The sequence below is a fragment of the Anopheles coustani genome, chromosome 2 (genome assembly GCF_943734705.1).
Source record: "Anopheles coustani chromosome 2, idAnoCousDA_361_x.2, whole genome shotgun sequence".
NCBI classification, from domain to species: domain Eukaryota; kingdom Metazoa; phylum Arthropoda; class Insecta; order Diptera; family Culicidae; genus Anopheles; species Anopheles coustani.
In genome coordinates, this window is record NC_071289.1 from 93,957,085 (window position 1) to 93,983,400 (window position 26,316).

Genomic DNA, 26,316 nt, shown 5'->3' on the forward strand with positions numbered 1-26,316 from the left:
AAACTGTGCAGACTGCAGACTAACTGATTTACTCGAGTTTATTCCCCTGCGGATACTTTATCGTGGAACGAACATGTTTGATGTTCTGATAACATTGTTCAGCCATGGGCTGATTTCATGTATTTCAAGCTAGACAGGTAAGTAAACTGGTGCTTTGCGTCTATTACAATATATCTAACGTATTTGAGATATTCAATTGGCCCAAATGAGCTGTTTTATTCACAGGTTCAAGCCCACCACTAGCTAACTTTTTCGCCGCTCGTTTTTGACGGGAAACGACGAATTCTCTCCCGAATTTTCTCAAAATTTGAGACATCCCGGGCGAAATATGCTCACGACCTTTCCGACCGGGTTTTGTTCTAGCAAATGACCTCTAAACGCTGAACCGGTAAACCGGTTCGGGCGAAACGTTGTGTCTGTGTGCGCGGTGCGCATGTGTTGGTGCAACAAATGCAAATGTGTACGTGACCAAATTTGGTCTCCGCGAGAGGAAATTTCCTCTTTTCTCTCGTCGTGAGCTGGTAGAATAACTAGAAAAGATGGATAAAATGTAATATGTTCCTTGAGACAAAATTACGCGTCTTGCAAAGACCTTTCGTTTGAGGGGTCATTTATGGAAATCGGTCAAGGAACCAACAAGTTATGCGAGAATTGGCAATTTTAGGCACTGCAACCAGCGGACACATTTTGTTGCAAGAACCTTGGCAATGTCCAATGTCCACGCACATTCGTCGCTCTTCATTCGTGTTTGATGTGCCGTCGGAGAAGGTAACCACGGGTCGAGTCTTGTCGTCGGTTCTGAAGGGTGTTGTGAGTTTTCTGATTTTATTTCGATGCACCGCGTGAAACACCCATTTCATTGAAGCACGAAAAGTGGATTAACAGATTCAGTTCGTGAAAGCACTTCTGCTTGTCGTGCTGCAAGTGAAAAAGCCCCTCCTACGAAGCGAGGGCCGTGTGCCATGAAAAGATTTGCTGCCCTAGATTTTGTTCAAGTGTTTGTGCGTCAACTGCATCCAAAACGTTTAAACTCGGTGTCAAGCTGACAGCCATCGTTTTCCACTGCAAAAACTACTTAAAATGGGAAAATATTCTTTCATAGCAATTCTTAGCTGGCGGCTGCGGAAAAATCGATACTTTCTCGAAGAGTTTCCGAGAAACAACAACTGCGCAGTGTCATACACTCCGAGCCGCTTTCGAAGTTCGAAGAGTGCGTCGATTTTCGAAGAGAAAACTCATGATTATGCTGCATAACGGCATCGAAGTCGGTCGCGGAAAGCGTTGTCGTCGCCGAGAAGATATCGATTTTCTCACACGAAGCTAGATTTTTCCCTTCGACGCTGCTGCTGTTGCGAATACTGCTGAGAGTGTTAAAATACGCCGAATGCTAGAGACCACCGACACCACCGACCCTGGCCACACGCAAACCGACCGTTGCGAATGTGGGTCCTTGTGCGGCGGTAAGGATATACGGCTGCTGCGGTGTTAACGCCTGGTGTGCGATTTTTCCGAACCGAACCTCCCAAATTCCCATGCAGTGAAATCGCGTCGGACAAACCTGGAGCGTTGAGCGCAGAATGTGTCGCGAATGCGGGTGGCATTCGTACGTAGGCACACCCCTTCGGCGACTTTTCAAATTTTCATTCAAGCCACAGCCCGTAGTGTAGTGACAAAAATCAAAAAACCCTTTCGCAGTCTGCAGTTTCCAAGTGCCAAGTTTTTTTGCGTTTAAATCTCTTTCGATCTTTCAAATTAATGATTGTTTCTCATGCATCTAGGGAGCGGCGTGCAGGTGTTAGAAAGTGCCACCCATCGTTGTGCGGAAAGTGAAGAAAAGCAGTCGATAAAGTTACCTTAGTGATTCTACCAGAAGTCATTCCATCATACTGCCTTCCCTGCCGTGTCCCGCCCGCCGACGTGTCCTCTTCAACCAAAAGGGCCGTTGCCGATCGATCGATCGGCGGCTGTTCCTCCCCCTCTCTCTTTGTGGTTGGTGGAGGTGATCGAAGTTTCAAATCCCTCGGAAGGATTGAAGACAACCAAAAAAAAAAAGCAAATAATTATCCCGACACTTGTTCACAAATCTACATTCTACATACACGTACATCGCCACCGACGATAAGAAAAATTGAAATCCATCTTCAGTACAGTTGCCGTCGTCTTCGTCGTTGTCGTCGTCGTCGTCGGTTAGATTAGCCCTACGAGGACAACCACAGACGATTTAACACTCTCACACACACACAGCACACACACACGGACCTACAAACACCCGCATCCATTAACCAGCGAAGTGTGCAGAAGGACGCTCCGGCGCTAAGAAGCAGTCAAAATGACGAAGGATAGATTAGCAGCTTTGCAAGCGGTAGGTGTTTCCCTTGAATGTTTTCACCTCATGCCCCTATATATTTTTTTTTCGTAACATCCCCTACCCCTCATAAGCAAACGCTAGCCAATCCTTTCCCCATCTCATACTAGTTGTAGATAAACCTAGATTTTCTCCCTGTTTTTTTTTTTTGTTCACCTTTACGTACGATCCGATAGTTCGGAGCGCTCGTTTATCACGTGATTAATTTCGTCTGCGGTAGTATCGGATTTATAGTTTCTGTTTTATTTCTTTCTCAACTGTAGTTACACCGAGTAGCGAAAATTCACCACCGGTGTGTGAACTAGAAAATGTCAATCGCGAAACATGAGCGCCCATCGCCCGAGTTCTCGAGGGGGGGATTACCTTTTTTTCAGGAAAGGGTGATTCCCTTTTTTTTCGTGGAACCAAAACCAAATGACCCCACCCGATGAAATGATGCAGTAGCAGGCAAAAGCGGGAAGGGGTGGTGCACGCCGGGTGGCAAAGCGGCGGGGGTACTCTGCCCTTTTCCCACCGCAAGGAAAACTGTGGCTCTGGGAGAGAGCGGTACTAAGCTTTCGTTATCCCTATCGCACACACATGTGCACCGAAAACGGAAGCTTTTGCTCGGCTTTGGTGTGCGTGCGTGTGGGTGTAGATCGTCCTGTTTGGTCACTACCACCGGTGAACGCTTGATACAGCCCTCCCTCCACCGACACAGGTTCCTCCCCCTCCACCGACACCGGACACGTCACATTGCTTTGTGGAAGGGTTCGTTTGGTGGGTGGTGCGAAAAATTGCACTACAATCAGGAAGAAAGGAGAGATTTCGTACGGCAGGACGGGAAGGGAAGGACCCCTGAGAGAGGGGGGGCTAATGCTTCTCGCTCCTGTCTCGTGGTGGGAGCAGCTAATTGTGGTCACGCGCGCACACTAGCGTGTTTTCCGCAGGAACCGCTTGTGCGCCTGCGACGGTGCGTCGGTATTTCTCGCCAGACGTTCCTTGTGGAAGCCGCGGAAGGACACCCTCCACGCTATCCACGAGGGCAGGAAAAGTCGCATGGCTACGGAGGGATCCCCTCGAAGAGAGCGAGAGAGAGTTTCCCCCTTCTCTATATACTGCTTTTCCCTTTGCCTTACTGCTCTCCTTTTGTGTAGTCGAGAAACGAGGATAACACTTTTGTCGCCCTCGTGCCAACACGACGGGAATGCTTCTCTGCTTACGTCCACTCTTCGTACCACCTTCCGGGAGCGTGTGTGATAGGATTTTCCGGGAAATGGACATGTGCTCTATCCCGTGCTCACCGAAATTACTCTCTTTTTCGACCTCATCGACGGGCAACAAAAACCGACCGATGAGCACGATCGAGGTTGCAGTATTTTTCCGAAGCGTTTGCGGGAAACTGTGGAACCATTTTCGCCTGTAGTGGTAGTAATCGACCGACCGAGCAGGAAGCGGGGTGATTATCCTTGCGTGGCGTGTATTATCGTTTTTTTTTCTCTTCTTTTTCCCTTTACCGTCGATCGGTGCGGGAGATCAATGGCGCAAAGGGGAAGTTTTGCCTTCCTGTTTCATGAATGAAACCATGTCCATCCATTATTTAGTCACTGGCAAGGGGGGACAATTTTCTAGCTGATTTTTGAAACATGGCATTATAAGGGAAAGAAACGGTCCTTTTTTTTTATTCATATTTTTAACAAAGGGAATACATGTTTATTCACTTCTTGAAGAATTGTGTTATACCTGTTGTTCAGGCCAAACCAGTCATAGTAACGGATGTGTTACAGTATGCCATGACTTCACGAACTGTTCAACAGTATGCCATGACTTTACGATAAGGTAAAGGTGAAGCAATTGGATATTTCATCCTACTCCAAGCTAAACTAAAAGGAACAAAATTAAACGTATACGTATATTAAAAGTAGGAGCAAAAAGCTTTTTCAATTTATGTTGATTGACACTTCTTCTCTCGTCATGTTCAAGACATGTCGTTGTAGCTTTTATTGTGTATGGAATGAACTAGTTGCTTTTCCATAGCTAACACATAACTAAGAATATGTATCGGACTTTCAAGCAGTAGAAATCGCTAGAAGGAGGGAATGGCACAAAAACCTGCAATGTTATTAGGCAGCAGGAGTGTTCAGAAAGCACAATGAAATAACGTCACTATTGGTTTGGGCAGCTTCGGAATGCTGACGTGAAGCAAGCAACACACGTCAATAGGTGCATGCATCTATTTTTTTCTTCTTTTCTCTGTGTGCACGACGTACTCTCGTGCGTCTGCGCAAGGAATTGTCTGCGGGGAGGGGCAGAAAATCCTACAGCGGAAACAAGAAGAAGGTGATCTATCGCCGAGAAAACCTGTAGGAGGATATTCGCAAAGAATATGTGTTTGCCTGTTTTCGCACGCTTTTCCGAGTGCAAAAACGCGTAGACTTTTCCGCGGCGTCTTCTTCCATAATTTCCGGCATTTTGCAGATTATTACCACCGAACTCGATATGCCGAAGACGGCCATAATGTCGGTGGAAAGTACCGCAGGAGGAAAATGGTTGCCCGCATCTGCTTTCTACACCATTGTCCTTCTCCACGGTGTCCGCGGAGAGCAGGGCCCGAGGGTTGAATGAAAAGCCGGATGGAAATCTCCTCCCCAGTGGGGTATGCGAAGTGGGCTTCGAAGTCATGCATATTCCACCATCGGTAATGGAGCCCCGAACCTTTTGCCTTCTCTGGGACCCGACTCGGGGCTTCAGTCCAGACAGGCTCTTTTTCGCCGGAGCTTTCGATTCGGGACGGATGAAAATGCAAATTTCCCGCTGGTAGGAAAACCTTTTTAATATATAGTTTTTGTCGCTGGAATGTAAATCAGTTGAAGCAATGTGTTGCTTTTTAAGAACTTTGTTTGAGCTAGCCTGTCGTCTAGGCTATAGCAAGACATAATGTCTGTCCTAGCACACACCTACAATATTGAGCATATTACTGCTGAATCTACTGTTTATATTATTTTATAAAGTGTATTTTTGAAAACATCTTTATTTATGGCTTAGTGCCTCACTCTGATTAGTCTCGCTAATGCTTTGGAAAAATGGGTAATGTGTGGCATAAATTATGGCCCTCAGTTTCTCATGTCTAGACGACGAGGAACGAGGAATACAGAATGCCACGAGTTAGTTGAAGACATTTTGGCATTACTATTTGTATGGCTACAGGTAGAGGAGAGTACCTTCTGATTACTGTTGGGAAATCGTACATAGAAGAAATGATAGCAAACGACGTTGGTTAAATTATCGTAGAGTTCTTTCCTTTTTACTTTTTGCATTGTTATAAGTGAACCTAAACCGTAATTGGTGCAGGTTTACCTGGTTGTAAATAGTTTTCTTTCGATGTTGTTTATCTCGATGTCATAATATATGTGTGAATTTTGTATGTACGTATATGTGTGTATGTGTGCCTATTGTATATGTACCAGAATATGTTTTTGTTCGATGTTTAAATGTTCATTGATGGTTTGTGCTTGCAGCTTGTGTTTCACTACATAAGACTAACCAAGGCATCATCCTATTGATCGATCCTTTCGATGGTAGAATAACTATATTCCATGATGTAGTTGTTTTACCTAATAGAGGATCACATTGAAAGCTTCAGTTTAATGTGGGAAACGAGGACAATAAAAAAAAATCATAGATATGTAGGTACGCTTCAAAATGAGGTTTTAGTTTTATCTTGAACGAACGTTTGCTGGCAAACGGAAAAAAAGTCAGTAACGGAGTCAAGTGAGGAATCATTAACCAGGTAGTGTTAAAAACCGAATGGCGACGAAGTAACAAAAGGCGGTACTCGATTGACATTTCATGTTCGTCACCCGTATCATATTAGGATGCATCTTAGAAGAATCGGGTTTGCATATCACGAGCGTTGTACAATACTTCTAATAGATTGATTATTATTTAGTTTGTTCTCTAATCCTCCCTCGCTTTTCGTTTCTTGTCCTTCTCTTCTGTCTTTGTTCTCATGCCGATGTGGATGTTTTGATGTGTTTATCCTTTCCTTTGTAGCGTATCATCGTACCTTTTTCCGTTTATACCTACATGTTTAGCTATACTATATGATTGTGATTCAACGCCCCGCTATTTGATGATTGTTGTAAATAAATGTACAAATAAATGTGTTTTTAATTTTCTATTTTCATAACTGTTGTACTCTTCTACTTCTACTACTACTACTACTACCACCATCATCATCATCATATTTGCAACAACTAACTTCTCTACTACCACTACCGTAACTACCACTACTACTACTACTACTACTACTAAACCATTACTACTACTACTACTACTACTACTACTACTACTACTACTACTACTACTACTACTACTACTACTCCTACTACTACTTCTTCTACCTGTACTGCAAATGAATCATCAACCACCACTACCACCACCACCACCACCAAATATGAATCATCTTCCTGCTATCGTGCCCATCTGAATGTATGTAATCGTTTGTGGTTTTGTGGATGTGTTTTGTTGTGCAAAATAACGATTATAAACAAACAAAAAAAAAAACAAATATTCATGACTAAACAACCACCTTCTGTACTGTAAAACTGTGAATACCGTATACTTAAAACCTAAAGGATATAGAGGTTAGTTCACCTGATTTTCGTGTTAACAATATTTTAAAACGTTGTTCCCCCTTTTGGAAATTGCTTCTTTCTTGATTTCTCGATATTATTGAGTTTGTTTTGTTTGCCCCTCTCGAACGATGTCGGCGGTTTTGCACGATCATGTACTCTCCTTTGCATGTGGATGATGATGATGTATGCGAGCTTTTTTTTCCCCTTTTCAGATTTCAATCATTTAATTTTATCGTTTAAAAACAACCTTTTTTTCACCTTGAGATAGTTTATATCGGTCATCTCTTTATGGCATTTTCGTTTGTTGATAACAATTTTGTTACGTTATGTTTGCCGAGACGTTGAAAATATCTTTACACTTGTGTAATTGCTCTGCCTTACTGTTTGTGTTGAGTATTTTTATGTTATAACTATGATATGTGTGTCTATCGCGCATAAAGTCTCTGTAAGGTGAGTTTGTCAAAAAGGAACACGCTTATTGATTTTCTGTTTGTAAAGTTGACTTAATATTATCACACTTGGTGTCGCATGCAAATGAATATGGTCTGGTAACACCGAACGACTTTTTCTGTCGATTCTATGTTTTCGTGGCGTGGTGCTAAGATATATCTGTTGAAGCATACAGTTAACCGCATATCTTTTCGTTTTGTAACATAACCGACCAACTGGTACTGTGCTGGACTCTTGGAACCGCCATTGCCCGAAGTGGGTCACAGTGCTCGCTAATCGCACTTTCTCGGGTGAAGCTGTTTTGGCGGAAGTTTACTTTTTCTTCTCACTGTAGCGAACGAAGCACAGCGCGATCGACACCAAAAGCAGCGCAGCTTCGAGCGTGATTTTCCAGGCAAAACGCTGGCCAAACAAGTCTTGTGCAGCTGCCGGAATGAGCCGTCTCTCACGCTGCGTCTGATGTCATCCGGTCCGGTGGGGAGGAAGAATAAACTCCCTTGTACTCGGAGAAGAAAACGATCAACCCTTCCCCCCATTCGACGGATGCGATGAGGCATGATGTGGTGGGGGGAAGGGGGCACATGATTCATCACTTGCCCCCATATGAATCGGGTGTTTTTCTACTGCAACCCAAGTGACAAGCAGCTGGAGATCTTACGAGTTGAAGGCTAATTGATTGAAATTAAATTACTCACGGCTTTACTGGTATTTCCGTGGCCGACTCCACAAACCACAAGCGGTTGTCGGTGTTGCTTTCGGTGTGTTTTTGGTGTTCCATGGGGCTGACGATGACGCTCTTCTTCTGCTCACTCAGACACTCAGTGGCGCAGAAATGTTGAGTCGGCAGTATAGTTCCCACGTCCAAAAGCGGGGCGCCAGTGTTTGTGTTTCACATTACATCACATTCACAGAAGGCGCAGCTCCGGCTGTTGTCCCTCCCCCCGATGTATATCCAATATGGTCACACAGTTGAAGCGTCCAGATCTTAGCGAAACGGATCAGCAAGAGCAACGGCAACGGAAGAAGAACCACAACCCCGCGTTGTTGGTGTAATAGATGAAACGCGATGCGAGATTTTGGGGTCTTTAGCGGGGTTTGATAACGTTCAAATTGGCGAACCATGTTTCTCCCCGCCCCGGTGCTGTTGTATGTACGATATTTTTCTTTTTTTTTTTTTTTTTTAGAAAACACACTACCCTTCATGATGAGGGTTGAAAGATAGCTCCGGGTGCGATAAGGGAGGCTAAAGCTGTGCGTGTTTTCGTGTTTGTATCGTCGCCGCTTGGTGTCGGCGCGCACGGAAGGTCAGATACATACTCATACGCGCATTGCATGTATGTTGTATTTAACAGTAAAAAAAAAAGGGAAAGAATGTAAGTCGTGTTACTGCCGCCCCATGCATGGCCATATCGCACCCCACCGTTTGATAATCACGCCAACGGCGAATGAGTCGCTTTTCCATTCCAGTGTCGCCACACAGTGTTGTGGGTGTAGCATTGTTTTAGAGAAATACTCACGCTTCAGGCAAATAAGCCGGACAAAAAGGGAAGGAAAAAAACATCCCTCGATTTTGTCAAGGAAAAAGGTCCCATTATGTCATTCGAAGATTTCGTTGAGTGAGGATTTTTGACGGTTAAGGCCTTTTTCACTAATCTAAGTAGTTTTTCTTTGCAATATAGCGTTTTACATCTCACCTAGCAACCCGGCCAGTGTACTTGGAAATAAAAAATGCTAGCCTACTGTAAAGTATTTGATGTTGAATCGTCAAACTCTACTACAAACATCCATGCGACAACTATCATTTTGGTAGATCCTAGAAAGCGACGAATTATCTACTTACCCGTTTGTGTTGCCATTTGGAGGTTTGACGATTCAACATCAAATACTACAGTAGGCTAGCATTGTTTGATGTTCTACGTATACTGCCCGGTTTGCTAGGTGAGATGTAAAACGCTGTAATGTACTTTGTTTCCATTTTTCAAAATGTAAAACTTAAATCGGGAAGAAGCGGCTCTTGCCTTTTTGTAGAATGTGTGCGATTGCATCGCTTCGTCGGTTGCCTGATTAACACCTTCTCTCCCACACTCTGGAGCCTTTTTTCAGAGCCGGCCATATTCGTGCCGCGAGCGACCTTTGCAATGCCCTTGGCGTGGTTTTCCGAATGCGCACACCTCCTCGCCGCCCCGCACGACGCTTGCCATTAATTTTCTCGCCCGCCAACGACCTCTTGGCCTTGGCCAAAAGCCGTGACTTTTCCGTGGAGCGCCCCTCCAGTGCTCGGCAAGGATTTTACATTTATTTATATTCCAACGATCGAACGATTGAACTCGCCCCAAAACGCAGGTTCGGTTGTTTTGGCACTGGACGACCTTCTACCCTGTCTCTCCCTCTCCTTTGTGTGTTATTTCCGCAAAATCCAAATGCACCCTCTCGAAACCCTCAACCGGAGCCGCCGCCGCCAACCTGTCTGTGCTTCGGTTTGGGTGGGTGGGTGGCGGTCAAGGGCGAACAAAGTTCAAGTTCGTACAGTTCGCTTTCGGTGCGATAAATATTTGTTTGATTCGTCGTCGAACGGGGTTGTTGGGGTTGGTGGGCTTGACACCGAAGTAACTGAAAATCTATGGCAAATATTTCCTATAATATGGATCCCCTTTTGCACAGCATGGATCTATTGCAAATATAATATGGAAACCCAACCGTGTTGGTTCGATGTCACTTTTGCTCCGGAGGAACACTATTTTCTCCAGCATGCTGATCTTGTTCGTGACGAGACCAAAGCTTCATCATTGTCTTTGTGGTCGCGTTGCAAGTCCCCCCCGTTTGCGATCGTCGTCGTCGTCGTTTGTCGTCCTCTGAATGGCGCAATGCGTTGCGGAAAACGGGCTCTTCTGGGTGTTGCGTGCGCTCAAGTGCGGGAATGAGAGCCGGCAGAGAGGGGATGGGGAGCCCGACCAAGAGGATAATGGGAAAATTTTGTCTGCAACACTCATCGCACCGACGATCATGCGCAGTTCCGTCTCGCGTCGTCATCGCGTGCCGGAGTCAGAGGAAATCCTTGCAACTCGCTTGTGTCTGTGTGCCTGTGTGTGTGTGTGTTTTTTGGAATGACGAGCAGGACAATCGAGATGATGCGGAACAGGTCTCCATGTACGTGTGTATGTGTGACAATCTCTCGCGCGTCGGTGGCAGCCGGAAAAGGAAGGAAAACTGGTTGGTGCTGGATGCTCAACCGACGAGTCTCTAGCTTCACGTCCTTTTTTGTTGGCGTAGGCCCTCGTTCCACCGGCCACTTTGGTGTGGGTGCGGCTAAATCGTGGGGAGGGACAAGCTTTTCGCAAACAACATACACTTTTTGCCATCCAGCTCCCCCTTATCGCTCTCGCTCTTCTTTCTCACTCTCTCTTTCTCTCTGTCTTTTTCTCATGACGTTTTATCATTTTTAGTATGCATCGGATGTTAATTTCCACCGACGTGCGGTGTGTCGTACTGTTGCCGCAGTCTCGACGACGGCTAGAAGAAGCGGCACACATGACATGTTATGTGTTTTCCGTGAAGAGAGAATTATCACACCAGAGTTGAAAGCAGTAATCTCCTATCGGTGCCATTCCCAAGAGAAATGATCTCCAGCTTGCATTCTGCTGGGGCGGATCGTGGGAAAATTGTTTCGAAAACTTAAACGCTTCGTGCGCGTGTTTAATATTTCGAACTCATGCACGAACCAATGAAAATGGGCAGACTGTTGGAAATGTGCTTCAAATGTAGAACCAAATTCAATAAAAGAGAGACCTAAATAACTGTTAGCCTAACAGCCATGGAAATAGTACGCAAAACGATAACGGTAGCATACTAAATTATGCTTTCGGTGGGAACGTGACATCTGAAGCATCATTCCGAACGCCGTTTAAGGGCAAAGGGCATCCATCCTTGCCAAGAAATGTCGCTCGGTAGAATGTGCATCTCGAGTTGGGGTTTTGGAATGCTGAATACATTAAGCAATATTGTGAAGAGGGGAACGGAAAGTACCCACCTTCTCGAATGGCTGTTGCTTGCTCGTTCCTCGTTTGGCAGTGGATCAAACAGGTACTTTCTTTATTTCCATGCGAAACGGGAACAGCATGGAAGCAGAGAGAGAGAGCGAGAGTAGCCAACTCCCAGTATATTGATTTGGTAAATTAATTATCGCGTTTTGAAATGGTGCCAAAATGCTGATGACCGGAGGGTTAGCCTCTTTTTGGCACAGACGATTGACAGACCGTTTAATGACGGGCGGGGGGAAAGGAATCAATAAACCAAACCCAACCCAACCGAAACCCAACCCAAACCGAGCCGAGCAGCGTGATTCATTCGGTGGCCCAAAACGGTTTCTCCAAAACTGGCTGGAAAATCGATCGATCCGTTCTGCAAAACACACACACGCACGCACACGCCAAACAAAAGATCAGAACCTTTTGACCCGTTTCGTGTTTTCTCCATCCACTTCCAAACGTGGGTTTTTCGAGTGTCGTTTATCTTCGCAAGCTGCCTTGTTGCCTTGCGAGACTGACGTCAGAACGATGATCTCCATCGATGAGGGGCTTGTGAGGCACGTCGTTTTCGTCTTGGCGTCACGATCCACGCAGAGAGATATGGGAGGTTATCAATGAAAATAAAGGCAAGAGTAGGGTGAGAGTGGATAATAGAAAACCTGCTGTTTCCTCCTGCAAGCTCTTGATTTTCTTGCAATAATCAGGCCGGCCATACGTACGTAATGTGCTATTAATAGATGTCTACAAAATTAAATTATCGTTTGAAAGACAAGGAGGAGGAGGTTGGGTGTGACCGAAAGGTGCTTGAGAAAACAAAGTTATCATCGTTTGAAACACTCTCACTTTTTTCAAATGAAATGAAATAATGGTGTGCATCAGCATTTCGGTGGACTATTTGGTTCATTTGATTTGCCATAAACTGCGTTTAATTCTACCATTTAAGATCGATTGTTTGCGACCGATGGCAAATGAAATTCACATGATTTTGGTCTGGCTGTTTTGCCACAGCAATAAAAAGCACAACCATCTCTTGGGTTGTGCTCGATGGTTCCGTTCCTTATCTCTTTGCTACTGGTCGTGTTCGAGACGTTACGAAGCGTTGAAGACGGGAAGGAGAAAATAATCTTTCCTCTTCTCTGCGCTCCTTCGCGTGATATCATCGTGTGCAGCCGCAATCACGAATGGGACGTTAATATTTGATTTTCAGCTCAGTTTGCCTCAGTGTCGGAAATGATAGCACCCGTGTCTATTTACGGCTTTCCCAATAATGCGCTGCATCTGAGTCACCATTTTGGACCGTTGGTGTATGTGCGCATAGTTTGCCTTCAGTGTAGCGGTCGCAACTTTTGCTGCATTGGCGATAAATGACTGCTGATTTCTGCACACCTCTGTTGTTGCCCTCTGAAGAATGGAACCTCCATACCTCGGCGGTTGCATTGCAGGAGAACTCGGAGGGTTATCTTCTTGTTCTCCGCCACTAGTAATCCTCTTTTGTGGCGTATTGTCTTGACGGTGGGGAAAGCATGCCAGGACCAGACCTACGCAGACAAGCGAGGAAATACGTCAACATTTCGCTGGTGGAGTGAGAGATCATAAGACGATTAGTTGAGTTTTTTTTTGTTTTCCGCTCGATACCATACCGGACAGAGGACACTCCAAGGCAGCCTCCTCTCGAAGGGTATTATCCTTTAAATGCATTTTAAACGCGTTCGAGCTTAAGCACATCTGAATGGGTTTGAATGAAGATTGCTTCTACACGTGATCCTAGATAGAAGGGTGCACAATGTAGTCTTATCTCTTGGCTCTATTCGTTCGGTTATATGAAACGAGATACTACGAGAGTTGTATGTTCCTATATTACTATCTGAATTGTTTGTTCGGGTCCATAAAAACGTCAATGATCACCACCGGGCACGTTTGCATTCGCACGACTATCACGCAAATCGAATCAAATATCATTTGAGCTCCCCATTATTTGCGTGCCCCAGAGAAGACGTGAATGTTTAATGAACTGGTACTTCCCTCTCTCGTTTACTCTCGATGCTATTCGTTGCGGCAAAATACACACAACAAACAGAGGCATGCAATTAGAACACGAGAACCTCGGAGGTTGTAGATTGCTTTTTCCTTTTCATTTTATAACACTGTTGTGCATTGAAGCAATATCGGATGATCGATGATGCGGATTTTTTCGATGGAGCAGCCTGGTGTTTTGTAGCATACAGCGTGTTTCATTCCACATGTGGAAGCCAATGCCTGTGGTTTCCCCCAACAATGTCTGCATCAAGCGCAACGGTCTAGGATAAAACCTTTTTATACTTCTTCACTCCATAATACCACAATCTCCGTGCCAATTGTTTTGCCAAAATAAAGTCAATGGAGACGCCTGGTGGTTTGTGAAGTTTTGTTCGGTGAATCGGGCTGACCTTTTCCCATTTCGAACCGAACAACTTCGATCAGGCCAGGGGTTGCCAAAGAAATGTTGCCATATTTCCTTTACCACCTTTTCTACAGACCGATTCTACCACACTTTCTTGCCTTCGTTGGGACAGTTTTGGGAAACAGTTTACGCGCATGGCACCTTCGAGGTCGAGAAACACTTAGTAGTGGTTTATCGCTCCCTGAGAAAGTGGGACAGAGAAGGAAAAAGAATACAACCGTTGGTTGGACCGTTTTGCGCGTGGAATGGAAAGGGAGGAGAATATTTCCGTTCCACTTGGTTGGTGGTGGGCATGCGAAAGAGAAAAGTGATTTCGAATAGAATGGTAAATATTTGCTGAGTTTGCACCACCAAATAAACGGGGTGCGGCTGTGTGGAATAAAGGAAAATGTTGTTGGGAAAACACGCGGTCGGAATGGTTTTTTTTTTCTCTCTCGATAGAGTTATAAAAGAACACTAGCGTAAAGTTGGCATTGTTAGGATACGCGAAACGGTTAATTTGAAGACTATGTTTAAATAAATTGAACCATTTGTTTTCGATATTCTTTAGTAGTTTTTTTTTTTGTTTAATCTACGAAAGATAAAGAACAAAGGAACGCTTTCGTTCGTTCGCTTTTCATGCCGCATGGAAAACATCATCCTTCCGAGTGTGTCACGTGGTTGCGCTCGTGTTAGATGGGATTCTCCAGTAGCAGAAGCAGACAGTTTTCCCTGCTGATGGCAGAGAAAAGCGGGACACATTGTGGTCCTTACGTTTATACAAATGACCCAGAATACACGCTCGGTGGCCAACCAAAAACCGACGGAAGAAAGTTTATTGATCCGTAAGATTTACGACCGGATCGGAAATGAGTTTGCCCACTGTTGAGCTGGGAATTCCGCTGCTGAAGTCGCATATTGTGTTGGTTACCGAAAGTGTATTAGAGCATCATAAACGGAAGACACAAGGGGCATGTGGGGAGAGTCTTTCAAGAACGTTACAATTTTTATCGTACTTAATTTGGTATATCACATACGCACCATTTCTGTTTTGATGGATAAACAACGTTGCTTTTAACTAAATTTTCCTTCAAACGGCGTTTAACAGACCTTTCGGAGACCGCTTTTCACAGTTTTCTCTTTATGTATGTATATATAAATACTGCCTTCTCGTTTTCCAGCTGTTTCCAATCTTTTACTTATCCTTCTATTGGTTTTTTGGTAGTATTTGGCGTTTACTTTTTTCCGTCTATATGAGTTTAAATATTCCATTCGCGAGCGAAACGTCGTCTGCAAATCATTGTCTCATTCACCGTTCTCCCATTCCCATTCATTTCGCATACTTGCACTTTGCAAAAAAAATAAACAACAACAACAAACAGGCACAAAGCGACGATGAGGACATGCCCGAGGATGTGGCTGTCCCGGTGGAGGGCAGCTTCATGGAGGACTTCTTCAAGGAGGTGGAGGAGATACGGATGATGATCGACAAAATCCAGGCGAACGTCGAGGAGGTGAAGAAAAAACACAGTGCCATCCTTTCGGCGCCACAGTCAGATGAAAGTAAGCTCGTGGGGGAAACAAGGGGGGGAGTTGGCGGCAGCACCGGTGGGATGGAGATAATCATGGCTTTTCCCTTTCATCTTCCCGTGTGTGTACCTTGCAGAAACCAAACAAGAACTCGAAGACCTCATGGCCGACATCAAAAAAACTGCCAACAGAGTTAGAGGGAAGCTCAAGGTAAGCATGGGTGGACTCATCTTACACGGCGCAAATGCATCTATAATTCAAAATGCATACACACGCATACAAACACACCTTCTGTTCTGGTTTTTAGGGTATCGAACAAAACATTGAGCAGGAGGAGCAGCAGAGCAAGTCGAACGCCGATCTGAGGATACGAAAAACGCAGCACTCAGCTCTTTCGCGCAAGTTCGTCGAGGTCATGACGGAGTACAACCGGACCCAGACCGACTACCGAGAGCGGTGCAAAGGAAGAATACAACGACAGCTGGAAATTAGTACGTGAGGCGCTGATGAAACCCACGCGCTGGTAGCACTTTATTAATGATACATTCCATTTCCGATGTCTGCCGTGTCTGATTGCAGCGGGTAGAGCTACGACAAACGAGGAGCTGGAGGAGATGTTGGAGCAAGGAAACTCGGCCGTCTTCACGCAGGGGGTAAACTACTAAATTCGCTGTCACAAGGCAGAACGGACAGGCCCGTCCCGGCGACTCTGCGGTCTGCCGAGGAATAAGCGTGCCCTTTCCCTTCTTCGGCGGTCGTGCTCATTTCTTAGTAACGAGTGTGCATGTTTGTTTCTCTTTCGTACAATAGATTATCATGGAGACCCAGCAGGCGAAGCAAACGCTGGCTGACATCGAGGCACGGCATGCGGATATTATAAAATTGGAAAATTCAATTAGGGAGCTGCATGACATGTTCATGGACATGGCGATGTTGGTTGAAAGTCAGGTAAAGTTAAACCTTCCAACGTATGCATGCTATCTATTTCTTTCATCCTTACCCCGCGCCACAATGTATTGTTGAGTGCACCATCTGCTTCCCTGGCCGTGCGTAGGCGAAGCATTGCTGCAGCCGCCACAATACTTCGTCTCCAATATATCATTCCCGAAAACGAACCGAATGAGCAGTGGATGTACGGATCATTGGAAGATCCTTCCTTGAAGTACATCCGAGTGTTTGCTCTAAGCTTCCTAACCTTCCTTTGTAGTTTCCCAACTGTTCCCCCCTTGTATCACTCCAAGCAAGACACCAATACCGTGTGTATTTGCATTGCTCAACCTACGAAATCCTTCTTTAATTCCTATGTTTTCCTCTGTGGCAACGTTGGAGATTTGTGATAAATCTCTACGGTTTAATTTAATTGAAACGCCATCTTTCAGTGTGGTCGACGCGAGCGTTTGTTGCTCCGCACTTTTATTAAGCGCTGTTGTGTGTGGTAGATGACAAGATGATCATCCCCCTCTATCGCCTTCTGTCCCATCTTCAGTTGCATGCAAATGGCGACCCACAAATTCTCTCCGGCATTATTTTACCGGCGACGGTAGCTGCTATCCGGTATCCTCTGGATAGGGGCGGTTTTTTCATTACTAAGTGGATTCATGGATTGCTCACATACTTCTTTCCTAAAATACATACATGCTTTTTTCTTTATTTCTTTCCGGCATATTGCCATATTTTCATACACCCTTGCTTGATGTTTTTCGATACGGTTTAAATGCTATAGATTGTTTCATTGTAATGTTATTCACACCTTTAGTACGTAAGGCTTGTAAAAGATTCAGCAAAGATATCGTGCCAATCGTTATTACAACATATGGTTCAGTCCACTGTTCCAACACCGTGCAACTTTAAAACGGTTCCATGGTGTTCGATACAGCTACGGACCCAACGATTGAAGCAAATCCAACACGACACGGGTCTCCGGACCTCGATCCGCTGGCTGGCTCACCGTTGTCCAGCTCCAGTACATTAAGGACTTTGCGTTGATCCTCAAGCGCTACTTTGGAGGCTAAGGAGCTGCTAGATTAATCTGCATATACATAGTAGTTCATCCCGTCGTCTAATTCAAAATACGCCCGAGTAACATCGACGGATAGTTCTTGCCGTAACACCAAGCTATACACATCATCTCTTATCAATTAATCATACCCGGTTGGACCTGGTTCTGAAACGATCTGTTTCACCAAAGAAATACTGTAATTGTGAGGTTTCTACTCTAATCCAAGCAACCATTTGTTGAATGGTTATTTATTGCTAAATTGCTGAGTGCAGTACGAAACTCTGTTCCTCTCTCTTTGTATGTCGTTTCTTCTTTGTTTGTCCTCTGGATCTCTACTCCAAAACCAAATCTTTTCTATCCCGTAATGCCAAATGTGAATACTATCATACTAAATCGTACTTGTGCCTCTTCTTCTTCACGATGGCACTTCTAAAAGCCATACTGTCCGTGTAAATGTTGTTGTGTATATCGTAATATCTGTGTATGTTGATGGAAATACTGTGTTGTATGTATGTCGTACAAAACATTCTTCACTCACCTCACCTGGATCCTTTCGCACGCGCGCTCTGTGTGCGCGTGTGTTCGTTTGTGTGTGTGTGTATTAAATTTTCTCATTTAAACATAAACCAAAGATCTATTTGTTGGAATTCCGTAAACCGACCCAACCACTCACTTACCTGTTGAAGCTTTCGGGTCGCCCGGTTTACCGTCAATGTTAGTTTTTACTGACGCGTGTCCATCGTCCTCACTACATGTACACACTGACACTCTTTGTAGTAGATCTTTCACGTGTGGCCAGTTAGAGTATTGTAAAACAAACAAGTAACTAAAAAAACCCAAGCAAATCACTATTTGCTTCTAACCATGAATGATCCACCAACCACCATGTGTGTGTGTGTGTAGTATAATGCAAATCCAAACAAACGAAGCAATAAGTTGGCACCTGACGAATGATGAGACAGTTAAGAGAAAACTATCAAAAATACGACTACCTCCTCCTCTTCCCTCAGGGTGAAATGATTGATCGTATAGAATATCACGTCGAACATGCAATGGATTATGTTCAAACAGCGACACAAGACACAAAGAAAGCGCTTAAATATCAAAGCAAAGCCCGCCGGGTGAGTAAACCTACCAACAGTTTCACTAATTTTGTGTGTTTTTTCTTCTTTTTTTCTTTTATTTCCGTTACTCATTATTCCGTTCCTCCGTGGGGCGGGCCCGTCGTCCCTGTATGTTTGTCGTATGCCCTCGGAACGTAAATTTCTTTTGAATCCCATTTCCTTATTTCCACCACGTTTCCTTCCACGTCCCACCCGGGGTTGCCAATAACCTTTTTTATGTTTCTTTTATAAATGACTAAATAATATACTATGGGGAATCGCTTCTCTTTTTTATGTATCTTGTTGATAATGCTTTTACTATTTGTATACTGCTTTGTATTTTGTTTTTCACATAACTAAACCTATTAATTCATAACAAACGTCCTTTTATGCATGTGCGCTTATTTACCTGCTAACATTACTTACAATATTGCTTGCCTACGGTTTAATTGGCATGTGTTGTCTTTTTTGTATATACAATGATTTCTCACTTTCGGTTTATGTATGCAATTTGATTTGGTATGGTTTGGAATACGAAACTATGTATGATTGCGGAATATGATCGAACAAACTTTACGTCGTTTAATACCAAAACGCGCCCCACTCTTTCAACTGGTCGAAAACTAAATTTGTGTAACTCTTTTTCCTTAATTTGGGTTGAATTTTCCCTAATTCTAACGACCGCTCTGTCGACTAATCCTTGGAAACACCTGGGTAATGGCGATTTTTCTCGCGAGTGTCGCCTTTCTATTAAAACACCACCTCCTACATAACACATGATCACTGCTCGCTACAATAACTCTATTCTTTTCCCTCTACGGGCTTGGCCGAGATTGTCTTCCTCGCGGCAAACGGGCGGTATCGACAACGATCCTACGACTTCCGACCCCGGTTCGACCGCCTCCTCTTCCACTGCCTCATTTAATGCTTCCCTCTACGGCGGTCTATCGTCGCCCGGTGATCGGCTAACACCAACCCCCACCACCTCGTCTGCCAAATGTTCCCGCCCTTTCCGTCCCAAACACCACCACACTCCCACGAAAAATCTCTATCGCACAAAATCGAAATCCTCCTCCGATCTGTTGACGATGCTGGACCGCAAACCGCCGTCGGGCGACGCTGGTGTGACACATTCCACACACGTGGTTGCTTCCCCTTCCCCGTTCCTCGCGCCATTCGCTCGCGGTGGGCTCCTGTCCCGGTCGACCTCGAACCTGCTGGACGCACCTTCGGGGGCAACGCGCACGCCGGACGACAGGGTGAAATGGTGGACCGAATTGAGTACCATGTGGAAAGCAGTCGGGACCACGTTACAACGGGCCAACAAGAGTTGGTTCAAGCCGTCAAGTATATGGCCAAAGCCAGAAAGGTAGGTTAGCAGGCACTGTACATAGCTACATACAAACTGCTAATCCCTACAACCACTCTTTCTTTTCGCTCTGGTCGATGGTTCGTGGTGTTCAAACAACTAATCAACTACTTTCGTTTCCAACGACACTAACTGAACGATTATTATATCATTCCATTCTTATTCTATCAATCTAATAATCTAATACCCGGAGGATCAACCCGTTTGCGGTCTCGAAAAGAAATGCCTTTCAATGGATGATTGGTAGTAAGTTTCACTGCGTTGACAGACGAAAATTGTAGGAAATGTTTTCCCACTCGTGTGTTCGGACGAAGGTGTTTGTAATTTAAAGCAACGAAGTAAATGTTACAACGGTATATCTCGTTTGCTGATCGTAGAATAAACTGTGCGTCCGGGCATAAAGGTCGATCCCCCTTCGGCCATGCTTAGTGGTCGGTAGAAAGAGGGGTAGGAAGGTTCCGAGAATTACGACCATGTGAATTTATGCCCGCAAAAGTATGTCTGTAGTGGGTGATGGTATATGTTTTACATGTTGCTTACAGCTCGCTTCAAATATCACGTAAAGGTCATAGGTTGGTAGGAATTTTCCGCGTCCACGATGGAAGCGCCCTTTCCCGTACTTGCAAAAAGAACAAGTATTCATCCTTTTGGATGGCATCCATTTGGGAGGAATAATTTCAATATAGAATAAAGTCTTTATCAGCGATTATCATATATTGCTTGTACAGTTTAGCAGGGATCGGTGGAAAGAGTTTGATGTGCTAACTCGTTGGTAAAGTTCTTAGTGTCAGTTTATGCTAATGCTAGTGTCCAAGTAGGCGATGCTTTGTGAGTATGGTGGCTACATTGGTGTTAAAATTCAATCGCGTTGTCACTGATACTTTAAATTGTGTATTGTTTTTTATTTGTATAGCATCATTAAATTATTGCCTTTTTTGTTTCCTCTATGGTGTGGAAAATTCTGTCAAAGCGTGGGTGGATTAATTGTAACCAATGTAATCGAACAACTGTCCTCGATACACATGTGGTGTTGCCCGGTACTGTTTGTCCGTCCTTGTTACAAGTCAACGCTTAGATGAGACGATGCAACACGGTTCGCGGTTGATTGATGTTTTTGATTACCTCGTTGTTTTACAGAAAAAAATCCTGATCGCTATCTGCGTTCTGGTAACGATCATCATATTAGTAGTGTTCCTGGCAGTTTATCTTACGTAGACGGGAAGCTGCTTATCGCCGCGTCAAACCAAGATGGGTAGTAGAAAAAGTGTGTTCATGAATCATCCGACCGAAGTGGTAGGTTTTATCTCTAGGAGTGTTGTGTGTTTCCACCAAACGGGAATGTTTGCATAGTTCGTGCCTGTGGTGCAAACAAAAAGTAAACTAAAAGAAGAAAATCTCAACTTAAGCAAAAATACAGATCTTTTTCATAGGCACGTTTTTGTGTTGCCAAAACATTTGGAAATCTTGTTTTTAAAGAGTCGTTTTAGCAAACTTCTTAACAAATTAATAAGTCTGTACTAATAATAATAATAACAATACTAATATACTATAAGAAGTTTTTGTTCATTGATTTCTTGTATGCATAAATAACAGTAACAATGGAATACGCCTGTTAGGGCATTTTGATAAGAAATAAAAACCCAACTTATTTTCTCTCCGTGTTATTATACACCTTCTTTCTATTTATTTTCCTTTTCGTTTTTTTTCTTTATTTTTACAGAAAAAAGTCATGATAGCAGTTTGCCTTTCAATAACGCTCCTAGTAATAATAATTATTATTTTCGTAACGTAAACTTAGGCAAGCACATTATCATAAGCAAGGGCGGTAAACAAGTTTCAGTTTATTGGAAAGCACCAGAAGAGGTATAGGATGAATCAATGGAACCGTGTAATGTTCCTTCGCGCTACGTCACCACCAAACACAAGGGTAGGATTACGGAAGGATACTGCGAAGCGTAAGTCAGAACTTTTTTTGTCCGCAAGATTGGAAGCGTGGCGAGAGAAATTAATCATGGAAGGCTGGTTCTATGAAAAAGTGAAAAATTCGCGCTTGCTAGATGAATTAAGTGTGGATGTTCTTGTAAATTAAAATATTATGTTCTTACTCATGTAAACCAAAACGTAGCTCCACTATGTTACAACCTCCTAGTGCTTCTTTGTTTTAAGCCTGCCAACCTACGTTGCAGAACCGTGAGAACAACCGAACACAAGTGTTAAGTGTTAATTAATGTAACAGTGTATGGCATTTATGCTTACAAGGATGTGCGAAGGTTTCAAATGGTACAGAAGAACAACTTTCCTCGTACAAACCGAGCATTGTTTTATTTACTGGGTATCTGATCAGTGCTACAACTATATGCAAACTTTGGGGATGTGAACATAGTGTCAAAATTCGATCAAATATTTATTACATAGTTTCACAAAAGAAAAAGAATAGAGAAAGATTGTCATATAAGTGGTCGCACTTTGTTGAAATCGATTATAGAAAACCTTTTTGACTGCAAATGCGTTTATGAAGTGATAATTGCCGAACAATATAAAATAAGTAATATTTTTAAACTTGATTGTAATGGTATTGTTTATTTTTGTTTGTTGATTCAGTAAAATTCTTTAACACTCATTTACGGTTCATTTTTTTCCGTAACCCACGTAAGGGCAGCAATGTTCAACGTTGGTTCTAGTTCCGTCCAAGAAATCCTTTCTGGAACACAGACATTAACATAGGTTAAATCATTCGAAACTATTATGAATATGATATACTGGAATGGCGCATGTTTTGGTTGCATTGTTCGGATGAATGAATGGGACGAATGTAAGCGGGCATTATGCTTGATGTATATGCCATTCCTTCGTATGCAAGACTTCAATAAATTGATATTAGTTGTAGTTGTATTATGTAAACATAGCAAATATTCAACACATTGATCACTTGTTTGATAAAATGTGTTATGTGCCTTTTGACGATGGAAATCAAGTGTACATTAATAACATTGCTAACATCAAAATACATTGGAAACACCGAACAACATTGAATATTCTATTTCCTCAGATGGTTAACGTGCATGGTAGCCTTTTTAAAAATTGCGGCTCTCAAGAATTACTTTTTCACTTGATTATTTTTTTGTTTTTTTCATTTCTTCCTTAAAACACGTTACCCTATTTCATTATAACTTATTAAAAGAATATATATACGGAAATATTGTGTCTGCATGTTTGGTTTGATGGAATAATCAGTTAAACCTCTTATGGTATACATTTATACAATTCCAAACAGTTTTCTTATCTGTTAGCCATAATTTTAAAATTGTGGCATTATCTTTCACCTTTTCGTACTACATTTTTTCTAGTTTTCAAACTTTCAATTTGCTTGAATGGAAGAATGTCCCCGGTTATTTTGGTATAACTTTTCTTTCTTTTGTGTTTACATTTGAGTAACGTTTGTTTAGTTTGGAACCTACAATTGGGTCAGCGATTATCCGTATCCCTGACCGTGATGGAATATATAATCATAAAACTAAAACTATCTCTCTCTCCTTTCACCTTCCACAACAACAACAACAACAACAACAATAAAAAAAAACCATCTCACAAATTACACACTTTGAACACCTGCAATGCTGTTGCTGATATTTTGCACTCACAACCCTGCAGAAGAAGATTATGATCCTGATCTGTTTGACCGTGCTCGGCCTGATCGTAGCTTCCTACGTCAGTAGCTACTTCATGTAAAGCGCACACGCACGAGAGGGAACGAGTGGAGCGTAAGAAAACACCGAGACAACACACCCGGGAGATGCCCGTTACCAAAACCAATAAGGAAAAGTTACACACAGCACAAAGTTGCCGCGCAGAAGAGCACGCGCGGTGCTTTAGCCACAGAAGAAGGAGAAGAAAATGAAACATTTATCGTTGAGCTACAAAAGGGATGCGGTAACACCAGGAGAACAACGGTATTGACCGATGGTAGACGTGAATAGTGTGAGCATAACGACGTGCATTTCCTTCATAACGAAGAAGACGACGACGACAAAGATATTGTAATATGGCTAAGCATAGCGATGTGAGCATTTAAAAAAAAGTATAATTTTGCGACTTTATCCACGGGGGTGTATATTTGTTTCCGTTGTCCTACCCCCCGCGACACTACCGATAATCGACCTGTGGCAATAACGAGTAAAGCTGAGCAGCATCTGTACCTGCCAACGCCAATTGCTATTCGTACGCATCGCCATTGATTCGCAAGCGCAAGGCGTAGAAAATCACGGCAATCATCCGGGTAGCGCGTAAGGGGTTCTATAGCTGCAGGTGCCATTTACCATTTGCCAATTGGCAGGATCTGGGAGCACCTATCTAACACAGAACGGACAGACTTCTTGCGCAAAAGGAAAAGACAATATTGTCACGTCGTGCAACAAAAAAAAAACCAAACAATTCAAAAGTGAACAGACGGTAATATTTGCGTTGCGTGCGATCGCGGATATCAGAGCAGAGCGATCACTACATGAACATCATTGCCAAATTCTACTTCAACTGTGACACAGATTCTATCAAATACTCTTCCCATTCACCATCTTAATATCCACACGATCACGTGTCCCACTCACCAAACCTTCCCATATCGGTCATACGAGGGTGAAACTGGAAGATAAACTGATTGATGCACCGTCTCAATAGAACTTACCAGCCTAACCAACCCCTAGCACACTGAACATAAGATCACAGAGTGAAAAGTAGATTATTAGTTGCAAGTAGTGGCCGGGCAGTGGTGAGCTGGATGTATAGGCACATCCCGGGAAATGTTATCTTGAATGAGTGACTCACTTGCTTTCACACGGAGAGAGAGTATATGAATCGAGGAAGCAATCAAAAATCCTGCAATCAAAACTTCAACTAGCAGAGAGTAACTAAGTTGTAGCGATGCCACTGAGCAGCACAAGAAACACCTGTCAGAGAGCATAACGCCACAGACAAGCAGAACACTAGAAACGATCCTTCACCACAGAGCTGTAATAGGAATCGAGCCATAGGATGCAGACTGAACAGAACGGAATGTTATTCTCATACTTACCCACCAAAGTGTCTGTCTCCTTTTGCTTGATTAGCATGTAAATTGCAACAGGTATATATGAATGTCACCGTTAATTAATGTTTAATACCATACTCGAACACACTATCTACCATACTGCATTAAACCACACACCTCAATGAGATTTCAACATACACTCCCACCTACCCATACACGTTTTTTTCTGTCTCAGTCAGTTTGATCGAATGATTGCGGAATTTTTCTTCATAGAAAAGCACATCTAGCACAAGCAATAGATGGGCTTTCTTCTAGTTTCCCGTATGTATTGCAAAACAAGTAGATTTAAAAAGCATCAAAAGTTTTCTAGCCAAATAGTAGTACCAATAGCAGGAAGCTCCGAATAGTTCAGAAAGTGGACGATTTGTTTTGAGCCAGTGTGACAGAAAAATTTCTTTTGAATCCTAGCTCTTAAATTTTCTTTCTTACCTCCCGTTGAATGCAAACAACGTTATTCGATTGTGAAACCATTAACAAGTATTCTGATGAATTCTAATAGTTCTTTACCTATGCTTGAAAACTTAGGAAGTTCAACTTTTTTTTTTTGGTTTAATGTAGACTTCAGGGATACAAAACTTTGTATTCGTAATTTTGATTCTGAGTCACGACAGATTAAGATTATTCTTTTCGTTAACTTTTGCGAAAGAAATCTACTAGATGGTCTTCAGTTGTTGCTGTATAAGAAGCTGACGCGTTGGAAAGGATAGAAAGACAGAAGAGGCGCACGCATTTGTGGGCCATAGACTAATAGTCGTTTGTAGTTATGGTTTTATCTTCGTGAAACTCTATGAAGTGTTCGACAATACCACCTGTTCGACTGTTCGGCAATGGAAAGAAGATGTTTGTAGTTATAAATGAGCAAGTGTTTTTTTTATCTGTTTAAATACAATGCCAATAAAATAATATTCATTCAACAAAATGTATACAGTGCAAAAACACATTACATGCGTAATGTTTCCCGTTTTAATCTAGTTTTCCCTGGTAGAGCACAGTGTAGTTGTGGACCAAATATTGAGTAGCAACGCATTGGCAATTTTTCCAGGGATTGTTTTATGATTTGTAGTGGAAGTATCGTTTGGTCCTAAAAACCGCCTAGTGTATGTTTCGTTTTATTTTTATTTTATAGCAAACTTTTGGGTTTTATGTTTGTAATGATAGCATCTCGGTTACTGTAGCAGATAAAACCTTTGGTTGGTGTGTGGTTTCTATTCTCTTTTCTTTTGTCTTCTGTCATTTCTTTTCTTTTTGCCTACCGACATGGCCATCTTCGATCTGCATTGTTTTCTACCCCGTTTTGTGCATCGAACCGTGCAGAAGAAGATCATAATTCTGGTATGTCTTAGTATTTTACTGATTG

The 26,316-nt window shown here is 43.1% G+C and overlaps 1 protein-coding gene across 3 annotated transcripts; it reads left to right on the forward strand.

The window, feature by feature from the left end:
• Nucleotides 1–752: 752 nt before the first annotated feature.
• Nucleotides 753–24,280, forward strand: LOC131267517 (syntaxin-1A). 3 transcript variants are annotated; one of them, XR_009178385.1, is made up of 10 exons: nucleotides 753–810; nucleotides 1,779–2,362; nucleotides 15,258–15,438; nucleotides 15,542–15,615; nucleotides 15,713–15,896; nucleotides 15,985–16,058; nucleotides 16,216–16,353; nucleotides 18,415–18,525; nucleotides 21,014–21,169; nucleotides 21,597–22,493. XR_009178385.1 is itself a non-coding variant. In XM_058270412.1 (9 exons), the coding sequence occupies exons 2-9, from the start codon at nucleotides 2,330–2,332 to the stop codon at nucleotides 23,603–23,605; spliced, it is 873 nt and encodes a 290-aa protein (XP_058126395.1). In that variant the 5' UTR covers nucleotides 753–810; nucleotides 1,779–2,329; the 3' UTR covers nucleotides 23,606–24,280. The 3 variants fall into 3 exon arrangements, 2 of the variants coding, with proteins under 2 accessions (XP_058126395.1, XP_058126397.1); XM_058270412.1 differs by lacking the exons at nucleotides 21,014–21,169; nucleotides 21,597–22,493 and adding an exon at nucleotides 23,528–24,280; XM_058270414.1 differs by lacking the exons at nucleotides 18,415–18,525; nucleotides 21,014–21,169 and adding an exon at nucleotides 19,766–19,876.
• Nucleotides 24,281–26,316: the final 2,036 nt, after the last annotated feature.

Excerpts from the sequence above, each read along its gene's own strand:
- LOC131267517 (XM_058270412.1), top strand. The coding sequence starts at position 2,330 with ATGACGAAGGATAGATTAGCAGCTTTGCAAGCG. Across the intron at positions 15,439-15,541 it reads GGCGCCACAGTCAGATGAAA|AAACCAAACAAGAACTCGAA; the intron begins GTAAGCTCGTGG and ends TGTACCTTGCAG. Across the intron at positions 16,059-16,215 it reads CGGCCGTCTTCACGCAGGGG|ATTATCATGGAGACCCAGCA; the intron begins GTAAACTACTAA and ends TTCGTACAATAG.